General features: G+C 51.7%; 1 protein-coding gene across 5 annotated transcripts in view; it reads left to right on the top strand.

Moving 5' to 3' along the window:
• PAX5 (paired box 5) overlaps positions 1–19530 on the top strand; it is a 196011-nt gene that overhangs the window by 168845 nt on the left and 7636 nt on the right. For all 5 annotated transcript variants that reach the window (XM_032240086.1, XM_032240082.1, XM_032240085.1 and 2 more), the window contains one exon: positions 12563–12649. In XM_032240086.1, the coding sequence (XP_032095977.1) occupies positions 12563–12649 (87 nt within the window). The remainder of the gene's footprint in view (positions 1–12562; positions 12650–19530) is intronic.

Here is a 19530-nt window from a genome sequence, read left to right as displayed (position 1 = left end):
CGTCCATTTGGGGAAACTGAGGCTAAGTGAACCTGGAAGGGACAGGCAGAGACAGAAGAAGATCAGTGGTTCGGACTCCCAGTTTGAGGCTTTCCTTACAATCAAGAATTTTGGGTGTTTGTTGAAATGTGAGAAAAACATCTGGAAATATAATTTTTGTTAAAAAAAAAAAAAAGCCGCAGTATATCTGCTTTTGCAACAGACACACAAAGCATGTGCTATGTGCCAAGGACTGATGTAAGCATCAGATAGTCCCTCACATTTATAATACTTTTTAATTCACAAAGGACTTTGAAATGCATCATTATTTAGTCCTCTGAGTGTTGTCATTACCATACTGCAAATTAGGAACTCAGGTTCAGAGATTCAGGAGACTTCTCTGGGGCTGCCCAGCTAAGTGGCTGCTGGGCTTCGGCCAGGACTGACTGGCTGCACAGCCAGGGGCTTTACATGTATCACACATACGTGAGTTGGATTTTCCTGGAAACGCAATTCAGTGTTGGTTACCTGCCAGTTATCAACACGGAGTGGCAGCCACTGCTGCCCTGAGTACCTGCTCAGAAATCAGTGCTCTCCGTCCTACGATTATTAACAAAAACTATGACGTGGTTCAGAGCTGTCAGGGGTCCTGGGTTTGTCGACCAGTGTCCTGCATTCTCAGCCACCTTGTTGGGGAGTTGAAATCAAGGAGAGTCGTGTCTCTGTGGCTCATTCCGTGCCAGCACCGCGTGCGTCCTGCTTACTGGCCTCTTGCTTAGAAGAAAGTGAGGACTCCTTCCCTGGGATCAGAGGCAGTACACTTTGACTCAAGAATGCAGCCTGGGCTGGGACAGATTTTGGTACCCACTAAATGATGACATTTGAATGTCCTCTGAAGCCCACATCACGGCCACTTCTTACAGGAAGCCTTCCTGGATACCCTAGCTAGAATGAATTTCAATTTCTACTCTGCTTCTAAATCTACCTTGCCTTTTTCGGGCACCTGAATGTCTAGTTTTGGGTCTAAGAATCTCTTTTAATTCAGGGAGTCCCCTGAGGACTGAAGCCGTAGGCACATTTTACTGAGTATGCCCTACTGGGGGCCTGGCCCTGGGCTCGGAGTGGAGCAGGACCACAGTGGGTGCTGAATTGAATGGATTTACCAAAATGCAGAACATCACCCTTATACAGGTCTAAAAGTGAAATATAGTTCCCAAATCAAAGCTTAAGGTAAATTTCCCCAAATTTAGAGTAGGAGGACAGTGAAGAACTTTAGAAACTTGGGGAGAAATATTGCTTTCTACCGTGGGCTACCTTTTAAATCATTCATTCCAACTCTGAAGTTGCTCCAAGTGGAACCATGGAAAGTGTGTATGACTGCGTGTACGAGCCCAGTTGAGGCTGGACACTGGAGAGCGTAGTGAGTTTATTAGACTCTTATCACAAATACGTGAGTTGGATTTTCCTGGGAATGCAATTCAATTTTATTCCCACTGAACTCTGCAGAACCTGGGGCGGGTGTGTTAGGCCCTGGGATGGGGGCTTCTGGCAGCATTCTGGACATTCAAAGAAACTCTTCAGGTTTCCAGAGCAAGCATCTGCCAGTGGCCAAATGGATGCAGAGAATAGGTGCTAAGGAAAAAACCTAGAGCCTTCCTAATGCCTCACCCAGCTTCAATTTGGGCCTGCTCTTTTTTTGCTTCTCCCTTTAGAAAATGTGTGTCTTTTTATTTTAGCTTTTATGTTTGTGCTCTTTTGAAGTGAGCCGAACTGAGTGCAGTCATTATGTGGCAGGGGAGGTGTATTGAGGCCTAGGCGTGGGTGCTAAGCTGCTCTGGAGATAACTAGTGTCCCTTTTCACTCATGGGACCTGCACGGTGGTCCCTGCAGCAAACACAGCCCACTTCTCTTTTCTGTGTGTTTATTCCCTGTCTCTGCCTCTCTGTCTCCATGTTTCTAGCAAAGATCAGGGACTGGTGTTTCGCTAATTCTTTCTTGCATGGATTTCATGACCTTTTCTGTTCTGACTCTGAAAGGGGCTGGATCAAGGAACATCTGCTGGGCACACTTAGTGCTCACTAAGTCTGCATTGACGTTGTGGGCAGGGCCCTGTGCTGGGGGTGGGGCCACGGGGACCTGTCAGTCACAGATGGTCAGCCTTGGCTCCTGCTGTAGAGGAGGAGCCAGACCCAACAGCAGGGTAAGCAAGATAGGGTCACAGACAGCCCTGAATCTGTGTGCCCTGGGACATGGGCAGTGATAGACCCAAGGCTGGGGACTCAGAGTCCAGTGTGGGACTGCTCTCAGCTGGGATGATTAATCTAGAAAGGCTTCCTGGAGGAGGTGGTATTTGAGCTGGGTCTTGACAAATAGGAGAATTGGACATGAGAAAGAGAAGGAAGATGGTGTTTCGGATGAAGGAAACAGTATGAGAGATGGAAATGGCCCCGTGGAGTAGGTGTACAGAAGGGCCGGTGGTGCGGTTGGCCTGGAACATGGCTTGTGGTGGGTGGGGTGGATTGGGGGGAGGGTGCAGGCAGTAGGAGATGTGGCTGGGAAGCTCCATGGGAACCAGCCCCTGAAGGGCCTTGACCGCCACCAGGAGGCTTCTTGGGTGTTGATCTTCACAAAGTGCTGCCTGTGGGCACTCCCAGGACAGGGCGCTGCAGTCCCCCCTTCGCCCTCCCCTACGCATGCACGCAAATCAGATGTTATCTTGCACCCTCGTGAGGCTTCAGGGGGCCATTTGCACACACTCATTGTTTGCTTCGTTAGATGAGGGCAGGACAGGACAGAATTCTGGAATAAGACCACAGCAGCAGAGTGCATTAAACTTGGACCAGAGCTGCTCAAAATGTGCCACGGCATAGCCAGGGTCTCAAGTGGAAATGCCTGCAGGGGCCAGGCAGGTTACAGAAAGTAAAGGAGGTCAGCCTTGCAGGAAAAGACAACAGATCTAGCTAGATGGAAGCCCTGTGGCTACTGACACTTGCCCCTTTCAAACACAGGGAGCCCATCAATGGTCCCTCCTGGCTCCATGTGTCCTGTGACGGACAGCCAGCTGGTGGAGTCGGACCCGTGCCCTGTGGTAGAGGTGCTGTGATGCAGTAGTGGAGTTTGTTTCCATTAAGTTCCCTAAAGGATCCTTGGATCTGGGTTTTTGTAGTTGTAGACAGCAGGAAGGGGACACCGCAGCTTCTTCTTTACAGAGGACAACACTGAGGCCTACAAAGTCCACTCGGCCACTGCACAGCTGGTCAGTGGCAGAGCCCTGGCCTCCACACCGGGCTCCCCGGGGCTCACCCAGCCCTGCCGAGCAGCTGTGGGGCCTGTGGCTCTTGGGAGAAGCAGAAGTGAGACACATTGTGCATTCTGCTCCTCACGCTCACCTTCTCTCTCGGTTTTTCTCTTCCCTCTGTTTTTCTGAAGGCCTTCGTGGCTGGCCTGAGCTGGTGGGAGAGAGGTTTTTCCCAGCAATGGATCGATGCGTGGCTGTCGGGGCTGACGGGGATGACCTTTACTGAGCTCAGGTTTTCATCTCCCTGTTGGGAGCCTAGGAAGGTCTTGCTGTGGTGAGAGGGATGGCGAGAAGCCTTGGCCTGCGATGGGGTGAGGCTCGCGTGGGTGGACTGAAGACAGCTTCCAAGGGCTGAAAGCCCTGGGAGGTCACTCATTTCAATTTCTTCCAAACGCACCTCTTTCACAGGTGAGAAAACTGAGACTTGGTGAGAAATGACTTGTTCAAGGTCACTCTGAAAGGCTTTGACATAGCTCCAGAATCCAGTGTGTGTGTGTGTGTGTGTGTGTGTGTGTATACGCATCCAACATACATTCTGTATATCATATACATATGATGTGCACATACACGTGTACATTATATGCATATGTACATGTATATCGGAGAGTCTCTCCCTGTGTATGTAAGAAAGACTGGCTGTGCCTATGTGCGGGGCGGTGCCTGCGCTCATGCTAGTCGTCAGCAGTTTTGTCTCACAGCATCCTGGTTACCCACCCATCCCTGAGCCACCGTGCACTTCATGCAGTTCTGTGAAGTCATGGAGAGTTGCTGAAGAAACCTCCCGATTCTTTTCAAATTGTTTCTTCCTCCTCCTCTGCAAAGATTTTCTCTCAAAGCCCAGTTTGAATCCTTCAGAAACAGAACTTGGCCACGAAGTCACTTTGAAAGACTTTCCGTATGTTAATTGCAGCCGGCCAAGGTCTGGAGCAGAGGTGGGAGCCCACCATCTGCAGACGGGGTCGGCCCCCAGTGCGCTCTGCAAATCCCCGTCATCTGGCAGGTGTCGTTTTGGGTTAATTAAGAGCTACACTGAGCCCGTTTACCTGTCACTTCTGAGAATTTTAGGAAACTTTGACTTTCTTACCATCCCTGAGCTTTGAGCGAAGGGAAAACTGAAAACATCTCTGAATCTGGTGATGTTTCTGCCTCTGGGATCCGCAGGATGGCTGCATTACGTGCATTTATCATAACCCCTTTTAAAACTTGTTTATTTTAATCAGTGTTCTCTGGTTAGTGCACTGGTTTTTTACAGTCAGGTCTTCTATATTTAGAAGCCAGTACTGTTTTGGGGAGACCCACGATGTATCTGAAATTTCTTAAGGCTCTGCTTTCTCTCTGCATCTCTGAGGAAGGAACATACATTCCTCTGGCTTTGTTCTGTTCAACGGCTTTGGAGAGACTGAATTTGTAGGTCGGGGGCCCTTTCACCCATCAGGGTTTGGGGCTGGCAATTGCTAACCTCAGAGCTCTATGTTCATGGAGGGATGACTCAGTTACATCTCTAGTTAGCTGGGTTCTTCTTTGGTCAAGAAGGCCCTCTTCTTCAATATGAGAGAACTTTCTCTCTGTGCTGATGATAACATTCTGTTAATATATCTTGGTAGGGATTTGGGTCACACAGGTCTATGCATTTGTAAAAACACAGCAAAGCACATTTAAGATTTGTGCATTTCATTATATGTAAATTTTATATCCAGAGAAAAAATGGAAAAACTGGTAAACAAGTTGTGGGACGTGGAAAAGTTCCTCTTCAAAGTTTCCTTTGTTATTTAAGAAAAACTCATAAGTGTTAGAAATAATAGTTTGTTTTAAACACTTTCTTCAAAAGCCTTCTTGCTTTTTGCTAGCAGCTCTTTGTTAAGCCCTGTCCTGTGTAGCTGTTGGACTTGCTTACAGGCACATAGTACATTCTATGTCCTTGCACTTTAACCAAGATATCTGTGCTGGACATACTCACAGGCGTGTCCCAGCTCACAGCCTATGCCCCTTCCTTATTTGGACTTCCTGTTTTTGCTCTCCATTGCTTTTATCTGTTTAGAAAAGTTTCAAGTTATTAGCCAATCAAGTTTTAGTTTGGATTGTGAGATCTGACTCCAGCCAACAAAGATCAGACACAGCAATAAGGACAACCCCAAATGCATAAGAAATAAATATGTCTGCTTTCCTTTGTTCGTTGTACTCTCGTGGCAAAATTGCTAATGGGGGTACCCTTTCTGCAGGAAGTAAAAAGAATTGCTTTGCTGAGAGATTCTTTGTCCCAGTATTAATTTTTCTTTGGGGCACCAAAAAGAAAAATTTGACACATAACACAAATAAGGAACTTCAGTTAATCAAATGCATGCTGAATTACTTAAGGGAAAATGTACCAATATTTGCATTTACTTGGAAATGAAATACAAATTAAGATGAAGGAAAGGCTAGAGGGATGGAGGTACATACGACAAGCAAGCATACGAGAATATTGATGGTAGAATTAGATGGTGGCTACACAGGTGTTCACTATAACATTCTTTCAACTTTGCTGTATGTTTGAAAAGTTTCAAATGAATCAGGGTGAAGAAGTATGTGATGAGAAGATTTCCCTCTCCCCTGCTGACCCAACTTAACAAGGTGTTCCTTGGGATGGTGGGAGCCCTGGGGCCTGGGAATACCAGCCCTGCTCTGTTCCTGACTGGCTAGAAGACCCTGGGGATGGAAAGGTTCATCCCAGGCCTGACCATCTCTGACTGTGAGTGATGGCACAGGTTGGTGAGGTTCAACATAAGACAAATTTGTTGTGTGAAGAGTGGAAGAAGTGCATTGCTCAGGGTTAGGCCGAATGTAGGGAGTGACTATCAGCCTTGAGATGTCCAGTGGGAAGCCACGTTCCTTCTGTTCCAGCCTGGACTCCTCTGCTCTGCGTCCTCCTCCCCAGGGTTACAGTGAGGATGAGGCGCCATGGCCGTGGAGCTGCTCCTTGCCTGCTAGCGTTCTGTTTCTAGTCTCGCTGTCATTTTCTTTCTCCGATGGCCACCATCCAGACAGTTCCCACGCAACCCTCCCCTCCTGTCTTCCCTGCCTCCGAGGGACTGCCTGTGCCCAGCCCCTGCCAAGTCCCTTCTCCTTTCTGAGCCTCAGTTTCCCAATCTGCGACACAAGGGCGTGTTGAGCATGTCAATCTCACTGATCCCTTCCTGTTCTGACATTTCCACAGCTCTGTTTTTCTTTCCGTCACTAGGTTTTCTCTTCCCACCTGCCCAGGATCAAAAGGTGCTGGGGCAGCAGGAGGAGCTAGGATCAGAGGGCTTGGGTAGGGGTGGAATTTCTGAGTTTATTCTCTCTCCAATCAATGAGAGAAGGTACCAAGTCCCCACGACACAGGGGTTTGCAAAGAGCATCTGCAAACATGAAGTCATTTGATCTTCTCCATAAGCTTAAGGAGTAGGGATTTTCCTTCCCTCCATTTGATAGATGAGGAAACTGAGACTCAATAGGTGAATGCATGTGCCCAAAGCCACACAGCTTGGAAGAGGCAGAGCCTGGTCTGGAACTTGGGTCTTTGTGATTTCAAAGGCCATTTTCTGTCTTCTCCTCCAGTGTGGGCAGCTCTGGGCAAGAGCAGAGAGCAGAGGACGCTTTGGGTGTAGCTCGGAACATGACCTGAAGGGGACAAGCCCTCTGTTCTCAGTTCTGTCAACAGCAGCTGGAGAAGGGGGATCAGCCCATGTGCCCTGGAATCCCGTCATGGGCCATCTGCCTGCCGCACTCTCCCTGCCTTAGCTCATGCAGTTGCGTCCTCTGGCCCCACCACAACTTCCTCTAATTCCAACAATCCCAGCAGCTGGCCAGCATCACCCAGCTCCTTGAAATTAAGATAAGATTGGCTGGGCATGGTGGCTCATCCCTGTAATCTCAGCACTTTAGGCAGGTCACCTAAGGTCAGGAGTTCGAGACCAGCCTGACCAACATGGAGAAACCCTGTCTCTACTAAAAATACAAAAATTAGCTGGGCACGCCTGTGATCCCAGCTACTCAGAAGGCTGAGGCAGGAGAATTGCTTGAACCTGGGGAATGGAGGTTGCGGTGAGTTGAGATCATGCCACTGTACTCCAGCCTGGGCAACAGGAGCAAAAATCAAGATAAAATTGATTCAAATCCTCATTTGCCACCTAGTGGGAAAATCCTATGTTCTCCTTAAGATTTCTGCCCCATTTCCAGGTGGAGGCTCACTTTCCCACATTCACCTCAGGCTCAGGCTCCTCAGGACATTCTTCAACCACTTTCTTTCACCTCAACCCCGCTGGCTACTTCCTCTGATTTGCATGTGGGGAGAAAACGCCCACCCGGCCATCCAAGGCATTTGAGTGTGAATGCACAGAAACAGCAGAGGGTAGGTTAACCACCCAACAGACAACTGAAAACGCAAACTTGGACATCCCACTTCTTCAATGTTCTACCTCCAGCCCCACCAAAAGCTACAAAATTATGTTTAGGGCCTCTGTCAGTTTTCAGAGGAGGTTCTTTCTTCTTCCATCCTCCCCAGCATCCCCAGTCTCCTCGGCCTGGGGAAAAGGTAGTTTTGTTCTTCCAGTAACATTCTTTCACTTACTTCTTGCCAGTCCTATGATGTAGGTGCTTTTATTCAGCCCATATTCAAGATGAGGAGGCTCTGCCTGGAAGGTTCAATCACTTGCCCAAGGCCACAAAACCAGTGAGCAGAGGGGGCGACGGCAGAGTGTGCTCTCAGCCCCGCTGCAGCAATGCCTGTGCCCACCATATGCCCCCCTGCCTTCTGCCCCCACAGCACCATTTTGGGGCCCAGTTTACAGAGCCGACTCCAGGGCTGGTCTCACAAGGCTTTGGGTCCAGTACTGTTTTCTGCCGAGCACTGCTTGCTCCTGGGGACTGCCGATGGAGAAGATGGAAGCACGTGTTTTGTTGTTGAAAGAGTCTTAGGGGTTTCCATGTGACCAACTCCAGAAAGCACAAGGAGCCATCTCTGAGGAGGGTCATGTGCTTGGTGTCTCGCAGTTGCGGGTATCACTGCGCACTGAGTGACAGCCACCCCAGCGTAAGCTGGCACCCTCCGGGACTCACAGCCACTTTTTTATGTATTCATAGAAAACTATGATGGATTCAGAAAGAAAAGTTTCCCAATTCCAGGGTTTAGTATTTCTGAGAGATGTCAAAAGCATGGGTCAGTTAGAAGGGTCCGTGGTGTCCCTTGTGCTGGGCATGTTTATCTGAAAGGGGTTCATTGTGGGATCTTTGTCCTGGGCCTGCTGGCTGCACCTCTGGAGGCCCCAACAAAAGATAGAAGCAGCAGCTTTCATTTCCCTCCCCAAGAACGTCCTTCCTGCCCATGAGGAACATCATTTTGTGCCTGAGGATGCCACTGCTGTGTCATCTTCCAAGTCCTGTCCTTCTTGCTTAGACTGTGGTTGTAGCCACCTGGGGAGGGGGGCGCTGACTGCAGGCTGTCCTCCTCCAGCCTGTCCAGATTCTGGCAGGCACCAGTCTGAAGCCTTGGCTGATCCCAGCCCTAATGGGAGAAAAATATTACACTCCTGCCCCGCGCCTGCTCTGCCCTGCAGCGATCTCTGCTGGGGCCTCACGGAAGACCTGACCATCAGGGGCCGCTTCTGCTCAACCCCACTGCCAGATCTTTGCTTATGCTTGGAATGCCTGCCTCTCTCTGCCATCAAAGTCCTACCCACCCTTCAAGGCCTGGTTCATGTGGTCCCTTCTACTCCCAGAAAGTGTTCCCAGTGTGTCCCGAGTCCTCCTCTGGACTGGTGACTCAGGACCTGGCTTCTCCATATCTCATGGGGTGAGGGCTCCCTACATTCAGGCAGCTTCCTGTGTGGCTCCTCAGATACTCACATGCAATCCCAGGGTCCCCAGCAGGTGGGTAAACCAGTCTCTAGGTCAGCCTCATGGCCTGTACACAGTCAGATGCCCCTTACCCGGAGTGTACAGGTCTCACTGGGCAAGGGCCCCATGTGGGGCTGCCCACCACACTACCACTCTTAGCATGCCAGGCAAGCCGGTCCCTGCTGGGCTCAGTTCTCCCACCAAGGGGTAGAATGGCATGGTGGGCAATGAAATAGGAGAAATTGGTTTGGATCCTGGCAAATAGCAGGTGTCCAACGCACCCCTGGCTATGGGAACTAATAAATGAAGCAGCGAGAGCTGCTGCCTGAGTAAGAGAGTCTGCTCCGGAAGTGTGTGCCTGGTTGACCTAGAAGTCTCATTTGTTTGTTCATTTGTTCATTCGTTTGTTCGTTCATTCAACAAATAATTATCTGTGCCTACTAGATGCCAGGCCTTGTGCTAGAGGCTAGATCAAGACACGAACAGACAAAACTGCCCCCAGGGAGCTTACGTCCTAGTGGAAGAGGTAGATTATGGTAATATGAGCAGGATAAACAAGACAGGTTGGATTGTGATCAGCTCTATGGAGAAAAGAAAGCAGGAAAGAGAGATGGATGGAAGGAGTTTCCCTTGTAAATTCAGTGATCAGGGAAGACTTCCTGTGCTACAGAAAGCTAGCGAGCAGCCGGGGATTATTCAGATACCCATCGTCTGCTGTGGACCAGGCATCAAGCTGGGGTGAGGGTGGCACACAGGTACAGAGAGGAATCCAACGGACCTGCAGGGCCAGGCACACCCAGGCACAGCGGTCTCCCATGCAGGTCAGAGCAAAGCCAGTGCCATGGAACCTCACAGGAGACTGGGGCTGGCTGAGGAGGTGTGGGAGAAGGGCTTCCAGAGGAAGAGGTATCCAAGGACCTCTACACTCACCACTGTAAGGCTAGGAAGGTGGGGACATGGTCAAGGATGCTGGGTGATACTGACTTAGGTGCATCCTCTAAAGGAGTTGGAAGCTGTTTATGGCCCTTTGCAGGAGCCAGTGCCAATTTGGGGATGGATAACATGTCCATATGAACCAACTCCAGCCAGATGGACCTAAGACTTGCACTTTGTGGGGCTGGAGATCTGGGAGGCTTCCTGGAAGAAGTGGCCTTAGAGCTGGGCCAGGCAGCAGAGATGATGTTGCTAAACAGAAATGCAGAGGTGGCCTTTGCCACGTAGCCCAATGCCCTGAGCTCAGCACTGTCAAGAAGTGCCTCTGATAGGGCAGCTCCACGGGTGCCTGGAGCCCTGGGGGGAGGGTGCTGTCCCTGTCCTCCAGGCTGTGCTGTCTCCCTGCTCCCCCACCAGCCCCAGAGAAGGAGGAGGCTCCGTGGCGCTGATGGATATGCCGGGCCGGGCGGCTGGGGCCCACTGTCACCAGGCTCTCCTTCTACATGCCGGAACCTGACACCCTGACCACTGAGGCATAAAAAACAGAGAATTGGAAGACTCAGCCTGTCAGGCTGGGAATGGCCCCCAGAGAGGCCCAAGGAGGAGTGTGTGTGTGTGTGTGTGTGTGTGTGTGTGTGTGTGTGTGTTTGCGTGTGTGTGTGTATGTATACATGCTCTGCCTGTGGTTGCGAGGTACGGGGGAGGCCAGCTAGACCTGGGGGAAGGAGCCGCTGGTCCCTCAGTCCTGCCTCATTATTCCTGCCCTACCTGGCAGAGCCCCAGGGACCCACCCCTGGGCTTGGGTTGCAGGGGAGAGAGCAGGCTCTTGGTCTCAGGTTCTGGCTGGCCCCTTCCTGAGTCTCTCACCCTTCAGCCCTTTGTAGATATCCTTGTGGGGAATTGTGGAGGTGGCTTGGGCTTCAGGTGGGCTTATGGGGCTGTGTAACTCCTGTTACCTCCAGCAGGGAAAGGCCCCCCTGCTCTGTACCCAGTAGCAGCCAGCTTTCCATACCCCTTTCCAGGGCCTCTACTGAACACACTCTGCTGGGCACTGGGCACCCGGCGATAAGTCCAGGCTGAAGCCTCCTCTCTGGGAGCCACTAGCCATGGGTGAAGACAGGCAGGCCCTGCTGGCAACAAGACAACAGAATTGTGAACTCTCCTCCTGGTGACCTAGTCAATGGTAAAGAGGCTCTCCTGGGACTGGCAGCCAGAGCCCAGGGAAGTGCCAGAGGTGGGCATCACTGCCCCATGATCACCAGGGAAGGGCCAGAGGCAGGCATCACTGCCCCATGATCACCAGAGAAGGGCCAGAGGCGGGCATCACTGCCCCGTGATCGCCAGAGGTGGGCATCACTGCCCCATGATCAGGGAAGTGCCAGAGGCAGGCATCACTACCTCATGATCACCAGGGAAGGGCCAGAGGCAGGCATCACTGCCCCATGATCACCAGGGAAGTACCAGAGGTGGGCGTCACTGCCCCATGATCACCAGGGAAGGGCCAGAGGCAGGCATCACTGCCCCATGATCACCAGAGAAGGGCCAGAGGCGGGCATCACTGCCCCATGATCACCAGGGAAGTGCCAGAGGTGGACGTCACTGCCCCATGATCACCAGGGAAGTGCCAGAGGTGGGCGTCACTGCCCCATGATCACCAGGGAAGTGCCAGAGGCGGGCATCACTGCTCCCTGAACACCTGGGCCAGGGTGAACCATGCCCAGATCCCACCATGCCACACACTGTGCTCTTCCCACCCTGGCATACTTCACAGCTCCTGCCCAAGCACACCCACAGCTGCCAACAGCTGCCCCCTCCCCAGTACCCAGAAGGCCCCAAACACTGCCTGTTCTGTGATCCCCTAGCCCTTTGTCTTGTCCTTCATTTCAGCACAGTTCTGTCGGCCTCCTCCAGGCAGAGAGCCTGGGTTTATTTCTCATCTCCCTGATGAGACTGAGGCCCCAGGGACAGCCAGCTCTGTCTTCACAGCCCAGAGGGCCAGGCTGGGGTTGACGTTACCTTTGGTTTCTCTGCCCAGAGCCACTCAGGGAGCAGGTGGGGAGTAGAACTTAGTCCATCCTGGGATCCTGGAGTGGCTTCAGTCAGGGATGAGAACCAAGCAGTCTGCAGCCTTGAACTTGGCAAGGTACATCAAGACCACTTTGTCAGACACCCTGGGCATCAGCCTTCTCATGTATAAAAAAAAGGCCCCAAGAAACACCTGGCACCTGGGGCTACGAAGTGACATAGGAGTTCCGCGGTACACATGTGAGAGTCTGCTGTCCATTCCCACTGATAAGGAGGGGAAAGACAGTCAATGCCAGTGACGGCTGCCTACTCAGTAAGGATGTGGACTTGACCTGCGTTTGTTGGTTACAAAAGCGCCTGCAGCTCACAGAAGAGGCAAATGCCATTGGCAACCAGGCTGGCTGGGGCCCAGGGCCTTTTCTGAACTGGATTTGACATTTGGTTCCTGTTTCTCTCTCCACCCACCAAACGCAGGGAGTGAGTTTTCCGGGAGTCCCTACAGCCACCCTCAGTATTCCTCGTACAACGATTCCTGGAGGTTCCCCAACCCGGGGCTGCTTGGTGAGTACTGGCGGAGGCCCTGTGGGGCCCCTGGGCCATCGGCTACCCCATCCAGGCCTCCTCATTGGGCTTGGGTCCCTTGATATCCTGAGGTCTGGTCACTGAGGTGGAGTGGGTAGTTTGAAGTATAGGTGTTTCCATGGGGGCCTTAGGGCAGTAAACACTGCTCCAGCCCTGCCCATGCCCTCCTCCCTCCCAAGATGTTTTGGTGGGTCAGGGAAAATGGTGCAGAAGGAAACAGAGGGAAAAAAGGGCATTGGAGGAGAAAGACAAAGGTAGGAAAAGTGCCTACCTGTGAGTAACTTGTATTTCTTAAGAATCATGAGATATTCAGGTGAGGACTCTCTAAATAAGTGTTAGTAAAGATACCAACTTGAATTGATTGGTAGTGGCTGCCTGGAGACCATCTTGACAAAGACCCTGATTCCCAGTGATTGATTAGTGATGTCTGCATGGACATCACCAGAGCCAGCTCCATTGGAACCTGGTTGCCTGCAGCTGGAGATCTGACAAGGCATGCCATTTAGGGCTCAGGAAGTGCCCACCCTCTGCCCATGCCTCAGATTGGCAGATTGTCTGTGACTGGTGTCAGCCTGATCTGTGAACGTTATGAAGATATCTGGGCCACTGCAAAGACCATGCAGAGCTAACTCAGCCCTCAAAAAGCCAAGAGGAGCCTTCTGCTTTGTTGGCATGACCTTACGTGAAACCAGCTAGTAAGTGCCAGTTGGAGCTAAAGGTTCTGGGACATGAAGCAGAGGTGTGGGCCCAAAGATTGTCACTCACCATCTGGGAGGTGGAGCCAGCCAATCAGCCTGCAGGCAGCAACATGGAGCCCTCCCTCAGCAGTCAGCTAAGAATTTTCCACTTAGAGCAGTAAAAGGTCAGACACGGAAGGGCCCTCTGAGACCACCCAGGTTTATCTGTCCAGCTTAACAAGGCCTCCTTAAGGAAGAACCTTTTAATTCCCTGAATCCTTAATTATTTAGGACTGAGAAACATAGGCTTCATCAGAAAAGCCATAACCTGGTATCTTCAAACTCAAGTTGCCAAGCCATAGGTCTGTGAAAGAGGCCATGTAATCTCAGCCTTGACCTCTTCCTAAACCTGATTTGGTGGTTAGGACAGACACATAGTATAGAAACCACTTCTCTCTTGCTACTACCATTCCGTGCATTTGGGGCCTTGGGCTGTCCAAAGCATCTTGGTGTGTCATGTGTAACTTGGGGATTAAATAAGAAACAATGCCCATTAGTGCCCACGTCCCTGTGCAGGGAGATTTCATGCCTTGCAGAAGACTCCTAGGTTCTTATTATCTGTGGTCTCCCAGAGGGGCAGAATCTGCAGATTGATCTCTTCTCAGACTCCTTTTTTGGTTTTGGTCAAAATCATTTCTAAGTATCGAACCAGGATATCCACTTACCTAATGTTTTTTCTTAAGTGGACTCTTCGAGTTGACCCAGATGTCTGTCTCAGGAAGCAGGAGACATGGGCTGGCTGTGGGCTCCCTGAACCAGTGTCTTCTAGCAGGGGTGGGGGAAGGGAAATGGGTCTTGAGGCCCAAACCTGGGAGTCCTTCCCAGGAAACCTGCCTCAGGCAGAGCCCTGATCCCAGTCCTGCTGGGAGACCCCAGGGGATATGACACAAAGGAGACCTGGACATTGGCCTGTGGGAAAGGTTCCTTCTGATGGAGAGGTGACCCCAAGGAGGCCATGCTGGCCCAGGGCTGCCACACATGACTGTGCACTGCCCAAGGGGACAAGTGGAAACTGAACCCCAGCCCATGCATGGCACAAAGCCCTGAGCCCTGGCATGGGGTTGCATCTGCTCAAAGGGACACTTTTTCTCATTTTACAAGGTGTCCTAGAGGTTGACAGTGGTCTCATTTGTTTGCCTGGGTTTTTAAGAAGCAGAGAAACTGGAAGAAATGGTGCAGGCATTTGTGGCAAAGGCTTGGTGTAGGAGGTGGGGCGATCTGTGCAGTGCGCACAGAGCGGGGCCCTTGAAGGCCAGGCTGGGGAGTCTGGACCTAACTGTGTAGGCAGCAAGGTGTGTGAGGGGACGAGGCAGGGAGGGAGGGAGCGGGATCAGACCGCATCGAGGCTTTTGCTGCTCAAGCTGGAGTGAATCTAGTTCACAGCTCCGATTGTTAGGCCTGGGCTGTGTGCCTGTGTGGAAAAGATGCATGCTCTGTCCCAGGGAGCTCACAGGCTGCGGGTGGGAGCCTCCGGCAGGGGTGTCTGTGCTGGGAGGTGCTCAGTACCTTTAGGTGGCCAGAGACAGTGTGGAGAGGAGGAAGAGGAAGCAAAACTCCATGCATCTACATAAGCACTTGCTAATTGTACCAGGCACCCAAAACTCTCTTCATGTGGGTTATCTGGTTTTGTTCTCTCAGCAACCGTACAGAGCACATATTATTATCTCTCTTATATGGAAGAAGACAGTGAGGCTCAGAAAGGTGAACTAATTCACCTGAGATCACACAGCATTCAGGTGGCAGAAGGAGGACTTAAATTCAGGTCACCTTGATGCCAGATTCTATTTTTGGAACCGGTATGTGATGTGGTACTCTACTCTCCCTGACTGATGTGCACTTTGAACACCGACGCCAGGAAAAGAGGACTCACCCCTCTGTAGAAACAGGCCTTGGGGGTCCTGAATAGTCAGACCTATGTGTGAGTGATGAGAATGGCTCTGGTATGGCTTCGAAAGCAGGTTACTGTCTGTATCTGTCAGACTTTCAGTTGCAAACAACAGAATCCACTCTGACCAGCTTAACCAGAAAACGGATTTATTAAGGGATATTTGGGACTCCTAGAATCTCCAGGAGGACCCAAAAGAGGTAGGCGTGGGACACAGCCAGGACAACACCCACCACGCAGTCAGAGCTGCACTAGCATCAGCAGCCCTGCTGCTAGCCAGCACCCAGCCTGCAGCTCTCCTCCACTGTAACCTTACCCAGGGTGCTCGGGACCAGGCCCCAGAAGCTCTGCCTTGCGCCCAGCCAAAGCTGGATGCCTTTGCCACCCATTTCCAACAGGTGGAGTCCCCCAGGCCACTGCTTCAAGTGACTCCCTTCTCAATCAAGGTCATATACAAGAAAGTCTAATTAGCAGAGACCACATAACACACCTGTGCCCTAGTAGCAAGGGAAACTGGGAAGATGAGTTCTGACTTCTGGCTCAAAGAGGCAGGCCTCCTACTGCAGTATCTGTACAAACACAGGAAAAGCGCAAATGATATTGGGCTGCAACAGACATGAGAAATGGTCCCTGCGCTGCCAAAGTCTATAACCTGGAGGAGCCTAGTCAGGGCTGGGCCTCAGTTGCCTTGGGTGTAAACTGAGGATAGTGGTCCCTGCAGCCTCATTCCAACAGGAGCTGCATGCGTGCCCTCTTGAGATGCGCAGGGCAGTGGAAATGTGATCCCACTTTCTTGAAGATGGATGAGATTGCTGGCTCCCCAACCCACAGCCTTGCAAATAGCTCCAGGCCTGTCACCTCTCCCTTCCCGCCCTGCCCAATCGTGTCTTCAGCATGGCCTGAGGGAATGACCCAGGGCAGGGAGACCTAGAAGGGTCATTCGTGCCATCTAGGGAGGGCGCCAGCATATGAAAACCTGTCCTGAGGCCCCTTCGTGCTCCTGCTAGACTGGTGGGCTTTGTGGAACAGGTGAGACCCTACACACACACACACACACACACACACATGGTCACACAGGTGCACACACACGTGTACACTTACACGCTCACACACATGCACACACTCACATGCACACACGCACACTCACACACGCACATGCACACACACACAGACACACACTCACATCCCCACTCCCACTCTCACACACCCGCGAACGTGACGCCAACACCTTGGCCAGCCTGGCTGAAGCCTCCTTCACGGGAACGGCCGAGGCGAGGATCAGCGACGCCATGGGATGCAGTGGAAGGACTGGGGCACTTTGACTTTGAGGGAATGTCCTGCAGCCAGGGCAGCTGTGACTCAGCATTGTAAGGGGCAGCAGGCTGGAAAGGGGGCTGCAGTCGGCCCCCGGCAGGAAGAAAGGCCAGCCGCGGTCAATTAGGATTAGAATGGGAGCGCCTGTGGCCGCTATAAAGGGATTAGAGAGAAAGCGGAGCCCGGAATGACTGTGTCAAGCAGTAAATTGATGATAATGTGAATTAGAGAGGAAAAATGACAGAAGAAAGGACAAGTTTATTCTACATGGAGGTCTAATGGGCACCAGGAAGACAAAGTGCTTTGTGAGGTGATGTTTTCATTTTTCACGGTAAATGCAAGCTCTCACACCGAGGCCCGCTGGAGGGTCTTGCCTGGCTCTAGGAGGGAGTGGATCAGCACCCAGGGTGAGAGGTGGCCGGGGTGGGGGATTGGAGGGTGGAGCCAGGGATCCTCCAAGGAGAAGCCTCTACTTCCATTTCCTGTCCCTTTGGGGTGTGTGTAGGCAGCCCCTGGGATTGCCCTGCCTTCATGCCATGCCCTCTCATGCATACGTGCCCGCCTTCCCTGGGCTCACTTGCAGGCAGGACAAAGGCAGGCTCTGCAGACACTCCACGGGTGGCTGTCCCCATCCCACAGAAGAGAGAACAGAGGAAGGCTGGCAGGGTTTCTGAGCTGGGACTGCAGCCAGTGAGGTGACAGAAGAGGCAGCAGAAAAAACCCATCTCAGGGAATACTTAGCCATGGGGCTGGTGTCCTTGCCATCTGGAAACGTACAGCGAGGCACCGGCTCCTCCACTGCCATCTTGCCTCCCTGGGGGGATTGAGGGCTGCTGGGAGAGGGAGCAATACATCAGCTCATCAGGGTTGAATGGGGAGGGGAGGCAGTGCATGTCGAAGTATAACCTGAATCCCACCCTCTTGATTACATATTAGCTGTGTGACCTTGGGCAAGTTATTTCACCTCAGTCTCCTCATTTGTAAAATGGGAACAATAATCATTCCTACCTGATTGGAAACTAAAAGAGTTAGGTGATATAAACTTTGTAGAAAAGGAACCATCTTCACGGCTCCTTCATGACCTTATCTCGTGGTGTACATGCAGCCGCCCCCTTTTCACCCCCTTATAGATGAAAACACTGAGGCCCAGGGCGTGACGTCACTTGTTCAAGGTCTGCTAGCCAAGAAGTGGTAGAATGTGCCTGGCAGACTCCAGGACTCAGTTATGGCACAGGTTGACTGCCCCTAATCCAAAATGCTTGGGACCAGAAGCATGTCGGATTTTTCCAGATTTTGAAACATTTGCATTATACCAGAGATCCCAAATCAGAAAATCTGAAATTCAAACGCTCCAATGAGCATTTCCCTTGAGTGTCCTATCAGTGCTCAGAAAGTTTTCGCTTTTGGAGCATTTCAGATTTCGGATGTTTGGAGGTGGGCTGCACAGCCTGTCTCTGGGAGAAGTGCCAGGACTTGGCTTGGAACTGGGTGAGAGTGCAGAATAAGTGTGAGTCACCTCACGTGGGGGGCAGAGACGCTTTCGAGTCACATCCCAGCAGGCGTGTAGTCAGAGACAGGCTGGGGGAGCCCCAGCTGCTCGCTTGCATAAGCCTGTTTCTGTATAGATGCATGGGCCTCCCTCTGTACTGTAGTGGAAAGAGTCCTGAGCTGGGGCAGACAACCTAGATCCCGGCCAGGCCCGGTGCCGAGAGGCTCCATGACTTTGGGCTTGGACTTGCTAAACCTTAGTTCTCCCGCCTATAAAAGGAGGAGATTGGCCTAGAGCCTCAGTCTGTGGTTCTGAGAATCTGCTGGTGGCCCTGGGCCTTCCCAGGTCCCCTCATCCCCGAGAGGGAGCCTTAGCACAGAGCAGGGCTCCTGGAGGCCTCAGCCAAAGGGTGCAGTCAAAAAAAGCAGCCAGACGCAATGCAAGGAGCCCAGCGTCTGCCAGAGGGCCCTCACTCTGCTTTCTTGAGGCCACAAAAGGGGCCTGCACCCCATCCTCTCTCACACACATTCCTGAGTCCCCATGTCCTCTAAGCCCCACTTCCTCCAGAAAACCAATTTGCTAGAACCATCTTACACTCTCCAGAGCTTCTTTCTGAGCCTGGATCCCCCTCTTGCTTTGAATATCAACCTGTGTCAGGCTGGCGTTTGCCCCATTATTGCCCAGCCCTGCCCCCAGCAGGGTCAGGAAATGAGTGGTGAATGAATGAATGGGCAGGGGGTTGTCTTCACTATTGTTTTCTCACTCAGCAAAGTTGATTCGTTGCACCTTCAATCTAGCTGAGCATGTGCCACATACAGCTCCAGGCTGGAACAGGGGACAGACTCCCAAGAAGAGCAGAACCCAGCTCCTGCCTTTTGGGACCTCTCCGTACGGGGATGGGGGAAGTGCAGAAAGAAATAATCATAGCAAAGGGATAGCCTACAGGGGAGTGTGAGCTCAGGGCAGGGGGCTTTCCGGAGGAGGAGACAGAGCTCTGAAATTTGAAAGAGGCATAGAAGTTTAACAGATGGGAAAAGGGGTGAGGGCACAAGCCAAGAGTTCCAGGCTGGAAGCAAATTGTGGGGAAAGGCACCAAGGCAGGAGAGTATGCTAGCATGAGCTAACTGTGCCTACCCCATAGGATTAAATGAGATAATACATGCACAGGCCCTAGCAGGTCCAGGCCCAGAGGATGTGCTCATCTGTCAGCATTATGTGTATCTGAGACCGCTGCAAAGAGTCTTGCTCAGCTTAACCGTGATATATGAGTGTGAGCAGGAGGGGCTTTCCCTGAGGGAAATGAATCTAGAGAGGTTGGCTGGGGCTAGATCACAGAGCACCTGCAGGCCAAACAAAGGGAATGCTTTTCATGGGTTTATCTTCTAGGTCAGGGGTTGGCAAATGATTTCTGTAAAGAGCCAGAGAGTAAATATTT

This window comes from Sapajus apella, unplaced genomic scaffold (genome assembly GCF_009761245.1).
Source record: "Sapajus apella isolate SASKATOON/1434 unplaced genomic scaffold, GSC_monkey_1.0 scaffold46, whole genome shotgun sequence".
NCBI lineage: Eukaryota > Metazoa > Chordata > Mammalia > Primates > Cebidae > Sapajus > Sapajus apella.
Note: the sequence above shows the minus strand (reverse complement) of the source record. Positions and strands in the feature narration are given on the sequence as shown.